The sequence below is a fragment of the Telopea speciosissima genome, chromosome 2 (assembly GCF_018873765.1).
Source record: "Telopea speciosissima isolate NSW1024214 ecotype Mountain lineage chromosome 2, Tspe_v1, whole genome shotgun sequence".
Lineage (NCBI taxonomy): Eukaryota > Viridiplantae > Streptophyta > Magnoliopsida > Proteales > Proteaceae > Telopea > Telopea speciosissima.
In genome coordinates this window covers 47,691,593-47,715,136 of record NC_057917.1, presented here as the reverse complement: position 1 = coordinate 47,715,136, position 23,544 = coordinate 47,691,593, and the positions used below count along the sequence as shown (strand labels likewise).

The following is a 23,544-nucleotide window of genomic DNA, read 5'->3' as shown; positions in this document are numbered from 1 at the left end:
AGAGGGGGTAATTGAAGTATTAGAGACTTGAGAGTCGCAAGTATTTCTCCTTCTCTTCCCAAGAACTAAAACTAGCGAATTTCAATAATAAAAAAAAAAAATCTCGCTAGTTCAGCAAATCTCGGTGGATCGATCATTCGATTTCACTCCAGCTCCTAGCTTCCCATTGATCTTCCGAAAGGTTAGTTCGATCTATTCTCTTCGCATCTTTCTTACAAGGACGAGGTTTTCTGATTCAAATTCAATTCTTTTTTGCTCTTTAGATTTAATTCTTCAACTGCCGTTGATACAGGTAAAGGCTCTCTTTTCGTTCGACTGAATTCGACACTGTAAATTCTGTGGACCTCCGCCCTTGATCCAGGTAGGAGTCCTCTGTCTCTCTCTCTCTCTCTCTTTTATTTGTCTATTGCTTCTCTTCCTTCGTTGAAATTTTTTGCTGAACAATCTTCCGGTATTGTATTTACAAAGTAGTGTAGTAGGGTTTTGGATAATTGGACAGATTTATCTTAGTCGAAATTTCAATTTCCGGAATACTGGATTTTGGTGAATTCGTGGCATGCAAGTAGGAGGGAACGAGTTATTGATGCATCAAGTAAAAATTTTGCTTCCGAACAGAAGAAAAAGTGAGGGAGGGCGCATGATTCAATGAGTCTTTCTACGTATGTATCTCCTTTTGAACAGTCGGAACTGTAAAAGTGGGAGGCAATGCAATACGAGGATGGGTATGGGTATTGAATGGATTCTAATTTTCCTCAAAAAGATTGAAACATTAATCATGATGTATTTTGGGTAACATATTTGGTAATTATTATTTCTAACACGACACATATATATCTGAAATCAACAAAAACTATTGATATTTGAACTCACAAATGGGCAAGGGAAGATGAAGGACAAGGAAGGATGAGGGAATGGAACCCCATAATGACACTGAAATATCAGTTAGAGAAATAAGAATTATTCAAATAGCCCAAAATAAAAAAGGAAAAAAGCAGTGGCAAACAACAACAACAGCAAAAACTACACCAATATACTCAAGAACCATTAAAAAAAAAAAACTGGATGACACATAAAATAGTGCATTTGATTGGCATCTTTTAGAGGCTATATTAGATTTCTTACTAGCTTGGGACTTGGGACCCACTATGAGAAACCCTATTGAGGCACTCGGCAGCCACTGTTAAGCCCTACAAAATCATGGTTGGTGGCATGCCTCTTGTGGTTTTGTGTGTGATTAGAAAAATCTCTGAGCTTTTGTCAAATCTAGGTGCTTGTGTTTACTGTGCAATCACATAAAGTAACCAATAATCAAAAGCATAATCACAAATTCTAGCCATAAAAAGCAATTGGAATAAAAAACTAGATTGTTGATGAAACATGGAGGAAAAACTAATATAATATCTACTAATTGTTCTCCTTCAATGAAAGTTTTTTGAAATCAGAAGAACACCAAGATAGAGGCTGTCACTGGAAAATTAAAAAGGGATCAGTACGGCATGATTGTGACAATGGCTGGCATGATCACAGCAGTGGCACCTCTTAGTTCTAGTTTCTCCTCCCTGGCCTGAGTTAGTAAAATGGAAGTGGAAGAAAAAGAGCGGTAATGTAAAAGTATGGTGTCCTCAGAATATTCTGAGAGTGTGAAAGGGATAAAAAAATATGACTAATGTATCAATGCATAAATGAATTAGGAGAGCAAATAGGCACTGTTTAGAGAAATTAAAAGGCCTACTAGTACTGTAAATTCTAGAATTACAGTTTCTAGGTGAGTAGGAATACATGAAAATTGTCCAACAACAAAAGTATCATGCCCAACACTAACTTCTTGATTTTGAGAATGAACTTGAAAAAAAATCTACTATGCAACAATAAAAAATAAAAGAGAAAGAAGTGGAAAGAAAGAGAATTATAAGGGCTACCATAATCATGAACATATGGTCACCAACCAGAAGAGTAAACAGCTCCACTTCAGCTACTATAGCAATCTAATCCACAATGAATCTGTTTGGATGTTGTCGCTTGCCTTTATATAGTCTATAATGTTTTCAAAATTAGTAATTACCTACATATATTTTGCATGTCCCTGCTTACTAAATCTCTTATTGTATTAAACTCATTTAAAAGAAATAAAGTAAAAGACAATTTAGAAGTCACTGAAGACCAATTTGAGGAATCTCTTTCTGATTTTGAACCTAAGACTTCAACTTACTAAATTTTGACTCCTATTTACCATTTTAGCAAGTCATATGAGTGCATAACTTCTCCCATAGACAAATGAAACTGCAACGCAAAAATAGGCTGTACATCACTTTCAAAAGAAATCTTGTTACATCTCAACACCAAATTTGTAAATTGGTCAAAAGTCAAAACTTTCCGAAAACATATCGAGATCATATTTCTTGATCTTGTTAGTACGGTAACTGAATAAGCATTCAATGGTTCATAATACACTAAAAGGATAACCTTTGACTTGTCTAGAATCTCTGATGTAGTATTCTGCTAGAAAGGAGAAGGAAAACCAGTTCTTTGTTTAGACTTGGCATACTTACTGTTCATGCCAGATTCTGTTTGGATTTTGTTTCGTTATTCTTTTTATTATTAATTCTCTGTGAAACATCATCTTCTATGTCACCTTCTTTATTTATGATTGACCCCAGATATCTAAAATAGTTGCTTTGTGGTAACTCTCTTTCCTCAATTCGCACCATGATGCCTTTGACAACTATGTTTTATTTAATTGACGAAATTCTTGTTTCTTAGCCCCTTCCAACTCCCCCTAAAAAAGGAAAATCTTTCAAAGAAATCTCTCCTCCAGTCTGACATATTATATATATGTTCTTTTAAGTATTTTAAATATTTGTGTTGTCTTCATGAAAATTCTACTATGACTGACATGAGGATGAAATCTCCATCATCTCATTTGCAGAATGATGGCAGGTGCTCATGGAAAAGCTAGGGTTAGACAACACATTTGAATCTGCAAAGTTTTTAGCTTTTTTTAGATCATGTTTGCTGTGTTGCTTCTATACACATCATGAAACTTTCTTCCTTCAATCATTCATGGTGGCAAAACTCTTTAGTATGTTATATTTCTCATTTCTTTTCGCTAATAATAAAATTTATATTTGTTTGTGGCAGGTTTGGTGCATCGAACTGTAACTCATTATAGGAGATCAAGCAAGTAAAATGACACCCATGGCAAATGAAAAGACTGGAGCATCAAATTTCCCAGGAAGACCTGCTGCCTCTCCCTTTGCAGCTGCTCCTCCGACAATGACACCCTTTTTATCCTCTGCCCCAGTGGTTGGATCTGAGGCTTCCGGATATACAGCTTTTCCACCGGCTAGGTTTAATGTTCCATCTATGTCTTCTCCGCCATCTTCTTATGTCCCACAGGATGTTGGTTCCTATCAAAATTTTCCAACTTCACATTTTCCTCCAGCTCAACCCGTACCCCCGTCACGTGGTACACCTGTTGGGCAACCAGGGTTATCCCCATCAGTTCTTCCCTCTTCCGGTCAACAAATTTTACCTCCACCACCTGTTTCTTTTCGTCCACAACCCCAGATTCCTTTGGTGCCTATGGGACCTCCTCAAAATGTACCTCATACTCCACCAAGAGGGAATGTACCCCACTCTTCATTAGAGCCCTCGTTTCCTGCTTCTAGATCAACTATGCAGCCATATCTGCAAGGATATCCTAATGTGCAAGCTAATCCTGCTTCACAAGTTCCATCTGCTCGGTCTCCATTTTTTGCTCAACAAGGAGGTTATGTACCACCGCCACCTGTAGCAGCTCCGATGGGTGTTAATCCAAGGGAACAAATGCAACACCCCGGTGCAGTACCTCCTGTAGGTCCCTTTCCAGGATTGTTGGAGGAGTTCCAGTCCCTTTCTTTTGGATCTGTTCCAGGAGCAATTGACCCAGGACTTGATTCTAAAGCGTTGCCGAGGCCTTTGGATGGTGACATAGAGCCAAAGTCCTTCATTGAGAAGTACCCCTTGAATTGCCATCCCAGATATTTAAGGCTTACCACAAGTGCAATACCAAACTCACAATCATTGTTTTCTAGGTGGCACTTGCCTCTAGGAGCAGTGGTTCATCCTCTTGCTGAAGCTCCTGATGGGGTCAGTAACAAACTAACAATCATACTCAGATCAAGATTTGTTGATTTGAACATATGATATGATACAGTTCCTTGTGTATGCATTATTACTTATCCACTGTTTGTATTTTTTCAGGAGGAAGTGCCTACAGTTAATTTTGGATCAATGGGCATTATTCGATGTAGAAGATGTCGCACATATATCAATGCCTATGTTACATTTACTGATGGGGGTAGAAAGTGGAGCTGCAACATCTGTGCTTTTCTCAATGATGGTATATTAAAATGAACAATCTGCCCTGAAAAAATTGCCCATAATGAAATGACATGTCTCTAGTAGTGTATAGTTGCGTCCCCCCTTTTCTCGCTTTTGTACTAAATAGCTTTCTATAGAATATGATGTACTAGAAGTATGTCGCTTTCATTAAACATTTCATAATGTATCATATATGTAATTTCACTGAATAGTCTTATCTATAATTTTCCTTTCACAATCAATGATTTTTAAAGATATGCTTTTATATCCTATATGCTAGTATGTCATTTCTATCTATCTGTCAGTCTGTCTATCTACATTTTTAGACTGTACAGCATGTATACTTGCATAAATACATTGTACTTACATGCATACATACATGATGGAATAGAGGCATGTACTGTTTCAAGCATAGTTATACAATTCGTAAAAATATAAGCATCTCGTTGTGAATCCTAGAGACAATACAAAATTAGAAACCTATCTAAATAAGAAAGATATAAAGCAATGCTAGACTGACTAGACAAACTACTCGATAAATAAGAGTTAGACTATGATAGGGACACTCCTCCTATCGTGGTACACTTGTAATTAAGATCAAACAGAAAACTCATGTGAAAGACCAGCTTTACCGTAAAACGAAGATTAAAAATTGCGAATTTCGGTTGGATTTCAACCTCCCATGAAAGCAAAATATTTCGGTATTTCAGAACTGAAATTTGGTCATTTAGGTGGAAAATTTTCCCTGAAACTTCAAGGACTGCCTATTTAAGCATGTTTACTTATGTTAGAATCATTAGATTGGAGGAAAAAAACACCCAAAATGGTAGTTTGGCTTCAGACCCTATGAAATATGACGGCCATGTCATCCTCTAGTTGAAAAATCTTTCAAAGTCCATCACAACAGCCTTAAAGGTGGGTGTTAACAGGAAAGAATTTAGAGCTCAATGCTTGGATGTATTAATGAACATCCAAGCCCCTTTATTTAAAATAGAAGAGGGGAGAGAAAAATTACAGAATTGCCCCCACCTAGCCAACTCTAATTAATTAGAGTCGGTTATAGTGGAAAATAACAAGGATGACTAAAATACCCCCACGACACTAAATACAATATTTTAACACTCCCCCTCAAGTTGGAGCATAAATATCAAATATGCCAAACTTGACTAAAATAGGATGAAAGACTTTCCCACTCAACCCTTTAGTGAATACATCAGCCAATTGATCAACAGACTTCATAAAAGGAACACAAATCAGTCCTTCTAGCCTTTCTTTTTATGAAGTGTCTATCAACTTGCACATGCTTGGTACAATCATGCTGAACTGGATTGTGAGCAATGCTAATGGCAGTCTTGTTGTCACAATACAACATCATAGGGAGACGGATAGAAACACCAAGACCTTGTAATAAACCTCTAAGCCATAACAGCTCACAAGTGCCTTGTGCCATAGCACAAAACTCTGCTTCAGCACTGAACCTTGCTACCATATTCTATTTCTTGCTACGCCTAGTGACAAGATTTCTACCTACAAAGGAGCAATAACCAGATATGGACTTTCTAACAGAAGATCCAGCCCAATCAGCATCAGTATACGCTTCAACTCGTAGATGGCCTTGAGGAGATCAGAGAATTCCTTTTCCTGGGGCGGACTTCAAATAACGAAGAATACGAAGAACATCATTGATATGAGAGGAATAAGGATCATGCATGAAATGACTTACCAAACTCACGATAATGGCTATGTCTGGCTATGTATGAGATAGGTAAATAAGTTTCCCTACCAGCCGCTGGTAGCGATCTTTGTCAACCGGTTCACCCTCTTTTTCTTGGAGTCTTGTAGTAGCCTCTATAGGTATATCAACCATGGTACAAGAACTCACAAGATCTTGCTGATAACTCGCCATTTCAAAATAGCGAGACGAGATGAAGGTCGAAATGGAAAGTTACAATGTCTCGGCCGAGATCTCTCGATGGGAAATCTTGGTATACAAACACCTATGTATGCAAATCTTGGTATACAAACACTTATTTATGCTAGAAACTAGGACAAACACTTATTTATGCCTAATATCATTTAAGTAAATGTTTTTACATTTACTTAAGATATTATTCATAAATAAGCAAATACCCCTTATTTGAATCCAATAAAAATAATTAAAAAATAAAAGTCCAAAAGGATAAAAAGTCAACCCCAAGTTCAAGAACAAAAGCTGGATTTTCGGCGGTAGGTGCAATTTTCAACTTTCTAATGTTGGGGTTTTTCTCAAATCTAAAAATTTCATAAATCTTAATATGGTAAAACATTGTTAAAAAACAAGAGTGAGGTAAAATATTCATTTGTTTTGATGTCCAAAAAATATTTTCATTCAGAGCGATTTTGACAGCATTCGTGCACACCAAATTAAGTTTGACTGGTAGATAACTCCTTCAATATAAATCATAGTTAAGCAATCTTGGACTTGTTGGCGATTTCTAAATGTTTTTATTGGTCTTGTTCAAGGAACCTCCTCAAGCAGTCCATTATTTTTTTTAGTGGCTTGTTTATTTTGATTTTTTTAAAAAAATATTATAATGGGCCTCTTTTATAGGCCCAAAAGTTGGGATTTAAAGGGTGCATGGGAATAATTAATTTAGGTTTAGGTAGTCTTTTATTACTTTTAAAAGTCTTTAGTCTTATTACTTGTTAGGAAGTCCACATTAGGTAGAAGTCTAGTTCCTTTTTTCTATTTAAAGACCCCTCCCCAATCGATTGGAATCGAATTGAATTATTTGAAAGAGTTTGTGTGTGAGTGTGAGCAATTCTCTCTTTCTCTGGGCTTATAGAATGGGCCCGTTACAATAGAAAACTCAAAATTACTTAGCCCATGACCCATATAACCCATTGGGGACTTAAACTCTGTGTGTGACCCATGGATAGAGCCTATTGGAGGGCAAGGATCCATGTAGCAGATCCTATTTAGCTGAGATTCTCCTGACTTGCTAGGCTATGCTTCTTTCCTCTTTCACTTTTCTTGTATTTTCATTTGTCATTTTTCATTTTTCATTTTTCACTTCTCATCTCATTTTCCCATTCTTCTCTTTCACTTTGCAGTTTTTACCTACTTTGATTGATTGGATCCATGTAGCCGACCCCATTAAGTTGGGATAAGGCTGAGTTTGTTGTTGTAGATTTGTGGTTTGCAAGTTTTAATCACGTTTAGTTTCTGCCATATTCATAGTTTTCTGGTTCATTGAGATTCTGGTTTTCAGGGGTTTGCTATGCTAGTGTTTTTTTTGGGTCAGCCTAGCATACCTCATCACTTGGTATCACCACCAAACCAAGGTCAGCTTCACCACCAACCAAACGATAGCAATCACAACCTAAGGCCTGCAACTGAATCAATGCATCAGTAAAATCTCAAGAGAGAGCATAATGTTGTTCATCAAAATCGTGGGCAACATGCCCCTCCTCTATTATTTATAATAGCATTCAACCTATTACAAAAATGGTAACCCCTTATGTATGAGCAAGGCTACTTGGCTGCCAATCTATTTAGGATCTTTTAGAATAAGATCCAAAGCTAGTACATGGAAATAGAAAGTAAATAAAAGAGAAAACCTACTTAGCTACTTAACTACTAAGTAGCTGGTTACAATTTAGAAACTAAATAACTTGTACCACTAATTAAGTAGTAGCAGCACCCATGTAGCTGTCACATGGCCCATGAAATCCTCCAACAAAATCCTCTTCATAAGGCTGGCCGATGGCTCTTCTTAAGCTCTTAGTGGGCTTAAGTTATATTTAGAAAATGGGCCTGAATAAAACTTACAACAGAACCTATCGTGGGCCAAAAACAAGCCTATCGTGGGTGATTAAAAAACTTAAGTTGTGGGTCTGCTTATGGCTTTATTCCTCTTTGAATACACCCTTAATTCTGCATCATTTAGGGCCTTGGGCTCAAAATGAACTTTGCTCACTAAATTCTTAAGATTCTAAAACAATGTTTCTCATGTGTTTCAGTTTCAGTAGAAATAATGGAATGGAGGTGAAATGAACAAAACAACTGAAACACCACAAAAATGACCGGAATTGCCGAGACCACCAGGAGGAGATTTCGGTGAACTAACTATTTTGTGTTAAGATACTAAAATGAAGATTCTGGATTTCAGCTCAATCGAAACAAAATTCACTACTAATAATGGAATCTCTTGTTTCTCGATACACATTTTCAGGAGAATCTGGTTTCCTGCATGTCCTTTTTTCTCTTTACCTTTCTCTATGAGGATATTTCTTTAGGTTCTCAATTTTAATTTATACTTGTTAGCTTGACCAGAGTAGATTGGTTTTATCTTTTTCCCTCCCATTGTACTTTATTTAATGCCTAATCGAAATGTACTTTGTTGATGTGCACTTGTTGGTAAGATCGAACTTACTCGTGCCGTCATTGAAGAGGCTTGTTTCTCTTATAGCTTTCTTTACCTCCATGCAAGACATAAATGCTAACCTGTTTCCACTTCCATCTTCAGTTCCTGGTGAATATTTTTCCTATTTGGATGCAAATGGTCGAAGAACTGATTTGGATCAACGGCCTGAACTTTCGAGGGGTAGTGTAGAATTTGTGGCTCCAACTGAGTATATGGTGCGGCCTCCAATGCCACCGCTATATTTTTTCCTCATTGATGTATCAGTGTCTGCTGTTAGAAGTGGTATGCTTGAGGTAAGCACTTTTATTTGAAGGATGATCTTCATCTGTAGAAAAATTCATTTTTGCATGCTAGCATGCAGTACATTTATATCAATTACATGTTAATTATAGTTAATATGTGTGCAATTCATGATAAATGGCAGAATATTTTTATAATATCTTAAGAATGAATTTTGTTCTGGTTTGCATGCTCTTCAAGAAACTTGATTAACTAGCTGTTTTGGATCTAGAAGGGCCTTTTTGGGCTTTTCCTTGGTATATGGGAGGGGGAGATTTTGTTTTTCCACTTATTATATTTCCTTAAAAAGCTGGTGTAGCATATTGAATTACTTTTCATTGTGGCAGTGTAAGGTACATCCATTGTGACCTAGTGGTCGTGGGTTTGAGTCGGGAAACAGCCTCTCCGCAAAGCGGAGATAGGCTGCGTACATTGTGACCCTCCCCAGACCCTTCAGTGGAGGAAGCCTCGTGCACTGGGTACACCCTTTTTTGTGTGGCAGTGTACTTGTGGATCAGTTGGACATAGAAAGGCCTTTTAGGCTTTATCTTGGTATTATGGGTGGGGGAGGATGTAACTTTTTTTTTCTTTTTTTGTTCCTCAATGATCATGCATTGGTTGTGCTTCATTTGATATTCTTTGAAGATCTTTGAACATGTATTAACTTTGAATTTTATTTGGCAGGTCGTAGCAAATACGATTAGATCTTGCTTGGATGAGTTGCCTGGCTACCCCAGAACACAGATAGGGTTTTTAACTTTTGACAGTACGTTACATTTTTATAATATGAAGGCAAGTCAATTTTCACTCTGCTGATTATTTAGGAGCAGTCATTGTTAATTGAGTCTGGTTTATATTTGATTATTTAACTTTCAGTTTTTATTTAAAAGTCTAGTTGTTGTATTGATGCTTTTCCTCAGGTTACTGATAATACATCTTCATATCTAGCAAATCATATTAACTTGTTTTTTTTTTGGCATGTTCCAGTCATCTTTGACGCAACCTCAAATGATGGTGGTGTCAGATTTGGAAGACATATTTGTACCATTGCCAGATGATCTGCTGGTCAACTTGTCTGAATCAAGAAATGTGGTAGACGCATTTCTAGGTAGCTTGCCATCCATGTTCCAGGACAATGTAAATGTGGAATCTGCTTTTGGTCCAGCTCTTAAGGCAGCTTTCATGGTTATGGTGTGTTACCTTTCCAATACTTTCACCATTCTTAATTTCTCTTCCTTACTGAAATCCTATCGGATGTATTAATATATTATCTATGTTCTAGGTTTTATTGGTGCCTCTGAGGGTAGCACTTGAGGAACAACTTGACACTAACTTGGGCTGTTCTTGCACAACAGAACCAACTTGGGGGTAAATTGTTGATCTTCCAGAGCGGGCTACCATCACTTAGCATTGGCCGCTTAAGGTTGCGAGGAGATGATCATCGTGTTTATGGAACAGATAAAGAAAATGCACTGAGAATACCTGAGGATTCTTTCTATAAGCAAATGGCTGCTGATCTTACCAAGTACCAGATAGGGGTGAATGTATATGCTTTCAGCGACAAGTACACTGACATTGCATCACTAGGTACATGTTGTATTAAAATAAATTATTTAATTATCTAAGAATGCTATCCTTACTTCACATACCATGAATTTTTTCCCCTGATAGGAACTCTGGCAAAATATACTGGTGGACAAGTATATTACTTTCCAAGTTTCAAATCGACTGTCCATGGAGAGAGGCTGAGATATGAGCTCGCCAGGGACCTTACAAGGGAAACTGCTTGGGAAGCAGTGATGCGTATAAGATGTGGCAAAGGTTCATTCCAATTATTTGCTTTCTATTAAACTTGGGAATTCAAGATCTATTTTTTGTTTGGCAGATTATCTGTTGTATACTGTCTTAGTGTTGAAATATGGATATTTTTTATTGCTTTTCAGGGGGCCGGGTTACAAATTATCATGGACACTTCATGTTAAGATCTACAGATTTATTGGCACTTCCAGCTGTCGACTGTGATAAAGCCTTTGCAATGCAGTTTTCTCTGGAAGAAACATTATTGACAACTCAGACTATATATTTTCAAGTTGCTCTGCTGTATCCTTTGATTTCTGAGTAGATGATTGTAGTTTGCAGCAGGTCATGAATTGAATATAAAACTTTTTTGCTGACTGATATCTATCATTTTTCCCTTTTAGATGAGACTATGGATACTTCTATATACTGGAAAACTATGCTTACATGGTTCTGCTTCTCCATCATCTAGATGTTTTATTTGTTCTCAAATATTTTATAGCTGATCTATGTGCTTAATGTCTCACACTTTCAAACATTTATAGTATGAAAAATCAATTTCTGCAACCCATTATTTGTTGCTCCAGATTGTACAATTGATGTGTTTGCATCTTGAACATTTATACATGCATGTATCCTTTCTTGGGGGTGGAAGGTGGATGCTATTAGTCTGGAGAAGGGCAGGCTTGAGTTTCGTTGGCCTTTTGATTTTGTATACACTTCGAGTCAGTTTCTCTCTCTCTCTTTCTAAGGTGCTTTCAACAATTTCACTCTTTTAGCTTGTGTGCAACGCATCATTAATGTTGGAGCTTCAGATGCCCTTAGTGGCCAATATGTCAATATGTAAAGTTATATTGTTGCCTTTCTTTACTAGTAGTCAAGAGTTCCTTAGCAAGGGCAAGATACACATCATCTTCAGGTGAAAGGCGTATTAGAGTCCATACAGCAGCTGCACCCGTGGTGGCGGATCTTGGAGAAATGTACCGCCAGGCTGATACTGGTGCCATAGTTTCTTTGCTTTCTAGGCTTGGTATGATTAAATATTTAAATTCCCATTTGGTACTGTACAATATTTTTTTTTGTGAAACTACATGTGTTTTAGTTTACTACAGTAATATAAGTCATGAAAACTTGCGCTACAGCTATTGAAAAAACTTTGACCCATAAGCTGGAAGATGCACGGCACTCTGTGCAGTTGAGGATTGTGAAAGCCCTTAGAGAATATCGAAATCTCCATGCTGTGCAGCACCGCTTGGCGGCCAGGATGATATATCCAGAATCACTGAAATTCTTGCCTTTGTATGGATTGGCATTATGTAAATCCACACCTCTCCGTGGGGGATTTGCTGATGCTCAACTTGATGAACGCTGTGCAGCTGGTTTCACTATGATGACTTTGCCTGTTGGAAGGTTACTGAAGCTTCTCCATCCAAGCTTGATTCGGATTGATGAGTATCTTGAAAAGGTAAGGAACCCCGTGCATGTGTAGCCTGCTCAAATAATTAATTTATTAGATCTCATAAACTGATACTCTACTTTGTTTTTAGGGATCCGTTAAGGCTGATGATTTTAAGAATTTCTCAAAAATGTTACCTTTATCCACGGAGAGCTTGGATCCCAGAGGTCTCTATATTTATGATGACGGGTTTCGCTTCATTATTTGGTTTAGCAGAATGCTTTCGTCTGCTATAGCATTCAATTTACTTGGGGTAGACTTGTCTGGTTTTCCTGATCTATCTCAGGTATATGGTCTTCCTTCACTATATTCTTGTCAGTGTTTTCAGCATTTGCCAAATATCATAGATCACCTTGAGGTAATCTAGAATGGAGCTATAGTTACTGGGATTGTGTACCTGGATTGATTTTCTCATTCTTTCAACCTCTGTTCCAGTTTTTTAGTGTTACCATAGTCAACTTTCTTTAATGCTGTTTTGCTCTTTGGTTCGTGAAATTCAGGTTATTCTTTGTGAGCGAGACAATGAGATGTCAAGAAAGCTAATGGGGTTACTGAAGAGATTTAGGGAAAGTGACCCTTCGTATTACCAGTTGCCCCAGGTTGTAAGACAAGGTGAACAACCAAGAGAGAGCAGGTTGCTACTTGCAAACCTTGTGGAGGATCAAAATGGAGGAACTAGTGGCCATGTTGACTGGATACTACAAATACACCGGCAAGTCCAGCAAAGTGCATAATGTGCAGGTAATCATGACTTTAAATTTCTAGTTTTCCATTTTGGGGTTTCGATGTAGTCCCTTTACATTATTCACCATTGAATGAAGTTGATAGAGTTTTAATGAGAGATTAAGTTACAAAAGTTTTGGGAATATGTTTTCCATTTCAGGTCAATGTGGCATATGCTTTTACATTTGAGTTTTGATTTCCAATTAGGAAACAACGCATGGATTTTCCATTATTAGTCTCCTTGGCTAAAAATTTTGGTTTCTATATCCATTTGTGCTCTCATTTTCTTTTTCAAATAGGACTGTCCCCCATGGTTACATCCATTTTTACTGGCATGCTGTCTGCATAATTATTTAATATTTGATATAATAAGCTGATATGCTAAATAGTTTTTCTTTTTTGGGTTGCTGTGCTCATGGATACACTTACTCATTGGTATGTACACACACATATGGCAGTGAGTAAAACAAGGGAAGGAAATATCAGAGAGACAATATGGCTTTATGCTAAAAGGTCAATTTGTCTAGGCCATTACGGATGGTTGATAGACTAGTTTGGGGATGCAAGAAAGCAGGAATCTCCATGGCGTTTATTGATAAAGGAGTTTTCGACTCTCTTATCTAGCAGGGTTGCATTTGGGTTTGCTCGATGGGGGTGATGGATGGCTTATGGTGGTGGTACGGGTAAAAGGGTTAGGGTTGCAATAGAGGAAAAATTTAGATTTGGTATGGGTTCACTGTCATGAGAAAATAGGTTAATAGATTATTTGCTTCCACGGTTCCACCTTTTCCCGTTTCGAAAAAATAGGTCTGTAGATCACATTTGTTTTTGGCTTCTCTTGTCTTTCAATTCCCACAAGAATATGCCTTATGTTAGACAAACACTATTTATTGGGCTTCTCTTGTTTGAGTCTTTTACTCTCCTCTCTACAGCTATGAGCCTCAATGTGTTGGGAAGAGATGTGGAAAACCTTCTTACCTATGTGAATCAAAGAAAGCAAACAAAACAAAAGATGGAAACCCAACAAACTACCACAAGCTTCTAATTTTTTTCGTTGCATGTTGGCTGAACTATAAAGCCTAGTTTCTATTTTCATTAGGTTTCTATTTTTAGGCCTGATTTGGTATGATTTCTATTTCAATTTTGGATTGATTTCTTGAAATAGTCAACAAATAGATTTTTGGTCAAAAAATTGAAATTGTTTTGGTTGTATCAATATGAAATATTTCAAGAATAAAAAAATCCATTTGATAGTTCAAATTCTAAGAATAGATTCTCTATATTTCTTTGGGGAGGGTGGTGGTGGTGGCGGCGGGGTAGTGGTGATGGTGACGGTGGTGGCAGGGTAGTGGTGACGTGGATGTAGTGGGGGTGGTGGTGGTGGCGGCGGTGGCAGCGGCAGTGGCGGTGGTAGCTAATTCAGAATTTCTATTTCACTTTATTTCTATTTCACTGAAATAAGGTGCAAAAATCAAACCAAACAATTTCAGAAATAGAAATCACCCCCTGAAATTGAAATAGAAATCATACCAAATTAGGCCTTAGAAGTTGCTATTTCTTTTAGAAGTTACTATTTCTTAAGTTTCTAATCTTGTAAGCTTCTAATTTTGTAAGCTGACCTATTCCATTAAATAGGCAGCCCCTCTTGTAATAGAAACAGATTTGGAGAATAGAATTTGTGGCCAAACTTGCCATCGGTTATGGGAGAAATTCCATGTTTCAACAGCTGGGATTGCTGTGGGTGAGAGACCCAGGCTGAGAGAGCCATTCCCCTACCCCCCCTTCTCTTCTTTATCTTCTTCTCCTTTTTCCTGTTCAACATACACTGCTGTGCTGTTTCTGTGACTGCAATAAACTATTGTGAAGATACCCTTTGAAGACCAAATTCAAAATTCCCAATCATCTTCATGGTTTGTTGTTGTTGCACACCATTAATAGATCCTTATCATGTTGATCCTGGCTGCAATCAATCTCTCATTGGTTTCTCCCTCGTTCGAGGTCGACTTCTGCATTACAAACGAACTTAAGATTTAATGTGGAAAACCCTTAATGTGAAGGGAAAAACCACGGGGCAACTTAGAGAATAATCCACTGAAACAAATAAATGATTACAATGATTCACCTCTCAAGTTTATGCCCAAACTTGAGATCCACTACTAGATTGAGAAAGAAATAACAAGCACTTGGAAAAATTACAAGGTTACCTCACACTTTAACGAAAATGCTTCCAAATTACCTCTAAAAGCCACCAACAATTTCTCTCAAATTGGAGAACCCAAACCTAACAAGGCAAACTGCAACTTCGGTTACCCGATTGATGTAGAGCGTGAGATGTAGCAACACGGTCTCAAGAATGACCCAAATGTGAGAGCAAAACCTCTAGGAAAAATCTGCACTTCTTCTTCGAGAGCTCCAAGAACAAACTTTTCTCTTCTTTTTCTCAACAAAGTTGAAACCCTTTCTCTCAAATCTTGTACTTTCTCTCTCCTTAGAGAAAACCCACTAATTCTCTCTCTTCCTCTTCCTCGTCTTGTCTTGGAAGAAAACCTCATTACACACTTCACAAGGTGGCTCTTTGAATTCTGCAATCCACTAAGAAAGGTAGTGAATGCCAACACATTGGCCCTTTGACTTCACATGGGTTTTGGACCCAACTTAGCCTAAGCACCCAAACAACTCCACATGGGGCTGGACCAACATAGTCCAACACCCAACAAACTCCCCCTCCAGTCCCAAGAGGACTCCCCCATACTGTAGGCTCACATCGAGTCCATGCCTGCCAAATGCTGCATAGTCCATGCTTCTCCTTTGGTATTGTCTTTGTCATCATATCTGATGGATTCCTATCAGTATGAATTTTGTTGATCTTCATCAAACCACTTTCAAGGACATCTCTTATCCAATGATATCGGACCTCAATTAAGTGGTACTTGAGTGGAATGTAGCATTCTTGCTCAAATCAATGACACTTTGACTGTCACACCTAACAACATACTCCTTTTGTTCCAAACCCAACTCCATAAGAAAATGCTTCAACCATAGCATCTCCTTACAAGCTTTTGTGGCAGCAATGTATTCTGTCTCTGTAGTTGATAGTGCAATACACTTTTGCAACTTTGATTGCCAAGAGATGGCTTTCCCTGCAGAAGTAAACAAATTACCTGAAGTAAACTTCCTCCTGTCACGATCTCCTACCATATCTGAATCTGTTTTGAGCACTGGATAAGGTTTTGTGGATGACATATTCATAGTCCCAGCCCAGTCATACATGCCGATGGTAGTTCAACAACCTGGTGGCAGTAGCAGTCGATCGAAATCTCATCGCAACCGCCTCTTCCATACCCTAGGATAGGGTACCTTCTGTTAGTTGATGACAACACATATAAGTTGTGTGGAAGACTATGTGCGATTCTTTAGCAGCACTATGACATGGAAATCCTATGTGGCACATTTGAAGCAATACCTGATTCGGCAATATGGCTTGGGATGATAGATGTATATGTTAAGATTGATGTATTTTGCACTTTTACTTTTCTAATGCTTATTTTAAGTTGTTTTATATTAATTGTATACTTTGATTGCTTTCTATTACTAAATTATGTGTCGAATAGGGTCTATTAGAACATAGTAGCCTACCAAACTAGGTTCCGAAGTCAAATTCCTATTTGGACTTTGATTTTGGACAATCTGATAGTGCCATAGTGTTTAAATGCCCAAAATATGATGTATACCAAGTTTCATGACCAAACTTGGTAAAAAACCCACTGAAATCATCTACCAAGTTTAAAAAAAAAGCACCAACTCGCTAAGATCTCAGTCCAACTCGGTTTTCTGGCTGGATGAAAGCAGTATTGAAACCGAGATCTCGAACCATGGTCCGGTTTGGTACACACCATATACATAAAACTCCATACAACTGAAGCATGGGGGATCTTCCTTCTTTTCTTCATTGCTAGTTGGTGACAACTTGACACTTAACTTGAAATGACTAGTTAATGGTTTACTCACAGGCCTTGCATTCTTCATGTTGAATCTTTCAAGTATTTTCTCAATGTACTTCTTGTGATAGCCTCAACTTCTTGTTCTTCTTATCACGCTTGATTGTCATGTACAACATTTGTTTTGCAGCCCCTAAGTCCTTCATGTCAAAGACCATGTTCAATTCCTTTTTCAACCTGTCAATCAAATTAGCATCTTGGCCAACAATTAGCATATCATCAACATTTAACAAGAGAATAATAAAAAAAGAATCTGAATATTTTTTGAGAATACAATGGTCAGTAGTAGTTCTAGTAAAATCATTACTCATCATAAACCAGTCAAATTTAATGTGCCATTGCCGCGGTGCTTGCTTCAATCCATACAAAGTACAAACTCTTTCAACTTACACACCATAAGCTCCTTGTCCTTTACAAAGAATTCTTCCGGCTGCTCCATTTAAATTTCTTCCTTTAAGTCTCCATGCAAGACTGTTTTCACATTCATCTACTCAATCTCCAATTCTTAACTAGCAACTAGACCAAGGATTGTACGAATATAGAAGTCATCTTTACCACGGGAGAAAAAATTTCATCAAAATCAATATCCTTTTTCTACCCGAATCCTTTGACAACTAGCCTTGCCTTTTACATCATTTTCTTCTTATCATCTTCATTTTTAAGCTTGAAAACTCACTCGTTTTTCAAAGCTTTTCACCTTTTTGGTAGTTCAACCAACTCATTGGTCTTGTTTTTATGTAAAGGATCAAGCTCTTCTTGCATAACTTTCTTCCATTCAACATTTTGTTGATGAACTATAGTTTCTTCAAAATTCTTTGGTTCACTACTTTCAATGAGTGTCACATACTTTGATGTTGGATATCTTGTTGAAGCTTTCCTTCATAGTTGTCACGGCATCTAAGTGACCTAAGGTATTGGAGAGGGCCCAAAATCAAGGCTGCGCCAACAAGGCGCCCAAGGTGCCCAAGTTGATCAAGGCGCTTGGACGCCTAAGCGACGCCTTGACAACTATGCTTTCCTTTCTCTTTGTGACCTTCTTAGCATAGGTGGTTCTTCTTGAGGTAACTGCTCCCTGCTCAACATCACCATGCACATCATCATTTCCATACACATCATCAATTGTTTGAGGAGCCTCATCACTCTCAACTTTATTTCTTCAACTTGAGCTTGTTGTCCATTATCAACATGTATGGGTAAAGGGAGTTATTCTTCTGACAGTTCATCTACAATCTTCTTTGGCAGTTCCTCATTGTCAAAATCAGCAAATATTTGATTTTCTCGAAAAATCACATCCCTACTTCTGATAATCTTCTTATCAACTAGATCCAATAATCTGTAATGAAGCTTTTCATCTACATATCTTGTGAAAATACACTGTTTTGTATTGTCATCAAGCTTGGTCCGTTCAGCTTTTTGAATATGCACAAAAGCCTTGCAACCAAATACTTTCAGGTGACCATAGGAAACATCTTTCCCACTTCACACTTTTTGTTGAACATTTCCATTCAAAGGAACAGATGGAGATAAAGCAATCAAGTAGGTAGTTGTTTGCAAAGCTTCTTCCCAAAATGGCTTAGGTAATTTTGGCGTTGAGAGTATGCACCTAACTCTTTCCATAATGGTACGATTCATTCTTTCCGCAACACCATTTAGTTGTGGGGTCTTACGAATTGTTTGCTTATGCCAAATACTATGGGCTTTGTATACTTCTTAAAAAGGACCATGTTCATCATACTCACCACCATTATTTGTACAAAATCTCTGTTCTTTCAACCATGACATGAAACTGTTGAAAGATCTCAAGTACTTGGTTTTTAGTCTTTATGGTAAAACTCTAAACTTTCCTGGATGCATCATCAATAAAAGTGACAAAATACAATGCACTACCAAGAGCTTTTACCCTCAAGGGACTCCATACATCAGAATAAATTAAATCAAGAATCTCAGTTTTTGTTTAGTTAAAGCATATGAAAAAAAAACTCTATGTTGCTTTCCAACTAAACAATCATCGCAAGGGGACAAAGACGTACCTTTGAGATTTGGAAGATAATTTCTCTTCACCAAAACCTTCATACTTTTTTCACTCATGTGGCCAAGACGTCGATGCCACAAATCAAATTGAGAATCTCTAGTGGTAGTGTTCACCCCTTGCCTATGGATTACTGAGCTTCGATTTCTTAAAGAGAGCAATATTTTTTTGCCACTTGTCACAATAAGATAGCCCTTTTTCAGCTTCCACATCCCATTGATAAACTGTGACTCATACCCTTCATCATTAAGCTTCCTAGTTGAAATGAGGTTTAATCTGAGATCTGGAACATGTCTCCCATCCTTGAGAACTAACTTATAGCCAATATTGGTTGTAATGCAAACATTACTCATTCCAACAATTTTTGATTTTCCATCATTTCCTATTCTTATTGAACCTAAGTCTCCTGACTTATAAAATGTAAAAAAATCTTTATGTGAAGTAGCATGGAAGGATGCTCCTGTATCAATTACCCAATTTAAATCATTACATGTTGCATTTACACAACCCTCAACACACATAGAAAAAAGTAGAACTCTATCAGAAGCAACTACAGTGGTTTCTTGTTCTTTGTTTCCATCACCTCCTTTTTCTCCCTTTGATTTTTTCTTCAACTTCCACTAATCTATCTTCATGTGCCCTAGCTTCTTACAATAGTAACAAATCACACCTTTTCTTGATTTAGATCTCCCTCTTGATTTGCTTCTGCTATAATTTTCTTTATGCTTTGATCTCCCCTATTTATAATATTGAATAGAAAGGACAAAAATACAAATTAGCAATGTGAGACTAAACACCACATAATAGAAAAAATAAAATAATGTTTAGAATAATCCTACGGTTCTAACACTTTTCATTTAACATATTGCTTGTAATTTAGCTCATGGTAACGATACCGTCGGGTGCCGAGTTGGTAAGAGATACAACAAGAGTCTCCTAACTATCAGGTAATGAGCATAGCAACAACAATGCTTGTAACTCATCATCTAGCACCATCTTCATGGCTGCCAATTGATTTACAATGCTTTGTATTTCATTCAAGTAGTCTGCAACTGACTCATTTTCCTTAAATTTCAAGTTCACAAGTTTCCTAATTAAAAATACCTTGTTTCCAGTTGTTTTTCTTTCATATAAATCATGCAATTTCTTCCACAAAGAACTTGCACTAGTTTTTGTTGATACATGATGGAGCACAACATCATCCAACCATTGTCGGATGCAAGCAATCGTTTTTCTATCCATTTTCTTCCAATCATCATCTAATATGGTTTCTGGTTTCTTCATTATTCCCTCGACTGGTGAATAGAGGTCTCATGAATTGAGAAGGTCTTCTATTTTAGCTTTCCAAATCAACCTATTGTTTCCATTCAAACTAATCATCCTTGAAGAAGTATTTGCATCTATCTTTGATTCACACACAACAAAACCATAAAAGCTCTGATACCACTTGTTGGGAAGTGATGCAGGAAACCTTCCCACCTATGTGAATCAAAGAAAGCAAACAAAACGAAAAATGGAAACTAAACTAACAACCACAAAGCCAAACAAACACAAAATTTAACGTGGAAAACCCTTCAGTGTGAAGGAAAAACCACAAGGCAACTCAGAGAATAATCCATTAAAACAAATAAAAGATTACAATGATTCACCTCTCAAGTTTATACCCAAACTTGAGATCCACCACAAGATTGAGAAAAAAATAACAAGCATTTGGAGAGATTACAAGGTTACCTCACACTTTAACGAAAATGCAACCAAATCACCTCTAAAAGCCACCAACAATTTCTCCCAAATTGGAGAACCCAGACCGAACAAGGAAAACTGCAACTTCGGTTACTTGGCTGATGTAGAGCCTGAGATGTAGCAAAACGGCCTCAAGAATAACCCAAATGTGAGAGCAAAATTTCCACAAAATCTGCACTTCTTCTCCTAGAGCTCCAAGAACAAACTTTTGTCTTCTTTTTCTCAACAAAGTTAAAACCCTTTTTCTCAAAGCTTGCATTTTTTCTCTCCTTAGAGAAAACCCATTAATTCTCTCTCTTCCTTTTCTTGTCTTAGAAGAAAACCTCACTACACACTTCACAAAGTGACTCTTTGAATTCTACAACCCACTAAGGAAGTTAGTGAATGCCAACTCATTGGCCCTTTGACTTCACATGAGTTTTAGACCCAACTTAGCCCAAACACCCAATTCACTCCACATGGGGCGGGACCAACATAGTCCAACACCCAACACAATGCCCAAAAGACGAGGCTGAGGGAGGGACAATGTAATCTGATAAAATTAGCATAACTTAGTAGAAACTCACTGCTCCATCTTTTTTCCTCTAATCATGCCCAAATATGCTCAAATACGTAGTCAAATGTTTCTTGGCATTCAACTGTGGTCAGAATGAGTTGCCACTCTTGGCCTGATGGTGAAAGCCTACAGGGGAACTGGGATTGGATTCCACCTCAAGTGGGAATAATTTATCCATGTTCCAAAAGAAAAAAAAATGGTCAGAATGAATACATTAAAAGTTAATATATCAAGAAGCAGTTTGAGTTACAAGAAAATGAAAGAAACTAAGATTGTTGGTTTCACATGTAACACTTCTAAAATCTTGTTGATCTTTCCCCCAACGAAACCTCTGCTATCTTGGTCTTTACCTCTGGTAGAAATCTTGTCTTTTGGATGTTTCTTGTCAATTTGTGCTGTCACAGCACTTGATTAAATTCACATTGCATCTTCTGACTTATTCTTTGGACATCCATCTGGCTACAAGTTAAAGATTGGATTAATATGTTGCAGCATGTGAAACTAATTGTTGTTGCTTCTTTGCTTTTTTAATTACTATTTTTTTATTTTTTGGTTCCTCTTACTCCTCACATGGCTCATTGTGGTCTGTGTAGGTTGTATTTCATTGGCTTCATATAATTGGGGATCTGTAACCTGTTATATTGCCTCTAATTCTGATGCCAAGCAGAATTCATAGTTTCATATTTCTGTATCATCCAGCTGAAGTTGTTGACAATGGTCGTCAATGGTGCATCAGAATAAACTGATCTATGCTATATGGTTCCGCAGACAAGATTGAGGGATGGATGATTGAGAGCATCAGCATTATCAATGTGCAGAAAATCAAACTATTTTGTTGGTGTTGGTCGTCAAATATTTTTTTGTTGGTGTTTCTGAAAATAATATTTATTAGGAGAAGAATTGCTTTTAACATTATCATATTGTGCCAGTGTCTTGAGATAAATGGGAAAAAAAAAACAAGAAGAATTTTGTATTGTTATTTTTTTTTGGGGGGGGGGGGGTGTGGTTGTGTAAAACGGCCCAATGCAATAGCAGTGCAATTTCTTTTGTTTTATGATTTTTTGAAAATGAAACAGGGAGATGATTTCATTATCGCATCAATATATTCTGTGCATTCGAATGATAGGAAGATGAGCAAAGAGGTTTAATTCACAAACCCACCAATTAGTATTGTTAATTATCGAAGTAGGAGAAACTTAAGGAGTTTTCCCAAGAAATCTGATTTAGTGCATGCCAAAAAAATAAGCTGTTATAGAAAAAATAAACAAGAAAGCCTGCTTATCTAAATATGATAAAGAATCATTCAAGATAAAAGAGACCATCAAATCAGAGAGAAGTCTGAAGGTATTCAGTGCGAAGTCCCAAAATGCCTGCAGCCCACATTCTCTTGACAAGAGGATAAGAGAGAAACACATTCCACTTATTTTCATATGCTGCACTACCAAACACACTTATCATCAAGAACAATAAATCGAGAGAGATTATCACAAGTTGGAGTGCCGCTTCCTTAACAACTTCAAGGGGAATGGTTTGGATTTATGATGAACTGGAAGATGCCATAACATTTTCCACATATTCCCTTTAGCATGAGGTAGTTGAAAATTAAAGGAAATCAACTTATCTGCAATTCTGGTAGTGAAGTTGCCTGTTTTAGAAAATGGGCAAAACAGAAAGTCATGGTGAGGATTGCACTTGAATGGGATCTTCACAATGGCTTCAACTGTGTCCTTAGGAAAGAACAAGTTAAACATTCCATGCCTTCCCAGAAAGTAGCTCCGATACAAGAGAGAACATGTGGTTAGAGGCCATAATAATAGTAGAACTAACAGCTTGAGTCTACTTAGGAATCCAAGGATCCGACCAGATATTAATATTAGACACAGACCTAACCTTCCAACACACAAACCACCTGTGCAGAGGAAGAGTAGATCTGATGCTACTATAAATCCAAGACCCAATCTTAAGATCAAGAGAAGGGGAGAGAAGAATGGACCTCAGAAATGTTGGATATTTTGACATTGGATATGTATCCATCAAACCCAGTTTAATCGTGCGCTTGTTATAATTGTTCTTGTATGTGCAATTGCCTATCTCTATTTGTTCTCAAATATGGACAAACATAGGTATTTTGTTCTAGGGTTACCATATTATATATTTCCCTAATGGGGATTGGTATGAAAATATAAATGTGAACG

The 23,544-nt window shown here is 37.3% G+C and overlaps 1 protein-coding gene across 3 annotated transcripts; it reads left to right on the top strand.

Annotated features, from left to right (window-relative positions):
- The first annotated feature begins 307 nt into the window (after positions 1-307).
- On the top strand, positions 308-22,328 carry LOC122651740 (protein transport protein Sec24-like At3g07100). Of its 3 annotated transcripts, none has more exons than XM_043845256.1 (13): positions 308-361; positions 3,139-4,128; positions 4,243-4,381; positions 8,871-9,061; positions 9,732-9,839; positions 10,035-10,238; positions 10,403-10,634; positions 10,719-10,868; positions 10,991-11,147; positions 11,747-11,874; positions 11,987-12,309; positions 12,392-12,586; positions 12,801-13,168. In XM_043845256.1, exons 2-13 carry the CDS (start codon positions 3,187-3,189, stop codon positions 13,032-13,034), a joined length of 3,003 nt encoding a protein of 1,000 aa, XP_043701191.1. In that variant the 5' UTR covers positions 308-361; positions 3,139-3,186; the 3' UTR covers positions 13,035-13,168. The 3 variants fall into 3 exon arrangements, with proteins under 3 accessions (XP_043701191.1, XP_043701190.1, XP_043701192.1); XM_043845255.1 differs by lacking the exon at positions 308-361 and adding an exon at positions 21,943-22,328 and having other exon boundaries at positions 12,801-13,041; XM_043845257.1 differs by lacking the exon at positions 308-361 and adding an exon at positions 13,422-13,552 and having other exon boundaries at positions 12,801-13,058.
- The last annotated feature ends 1,216 nt before the right edge of the window (positions 22,329-23,544 follow it).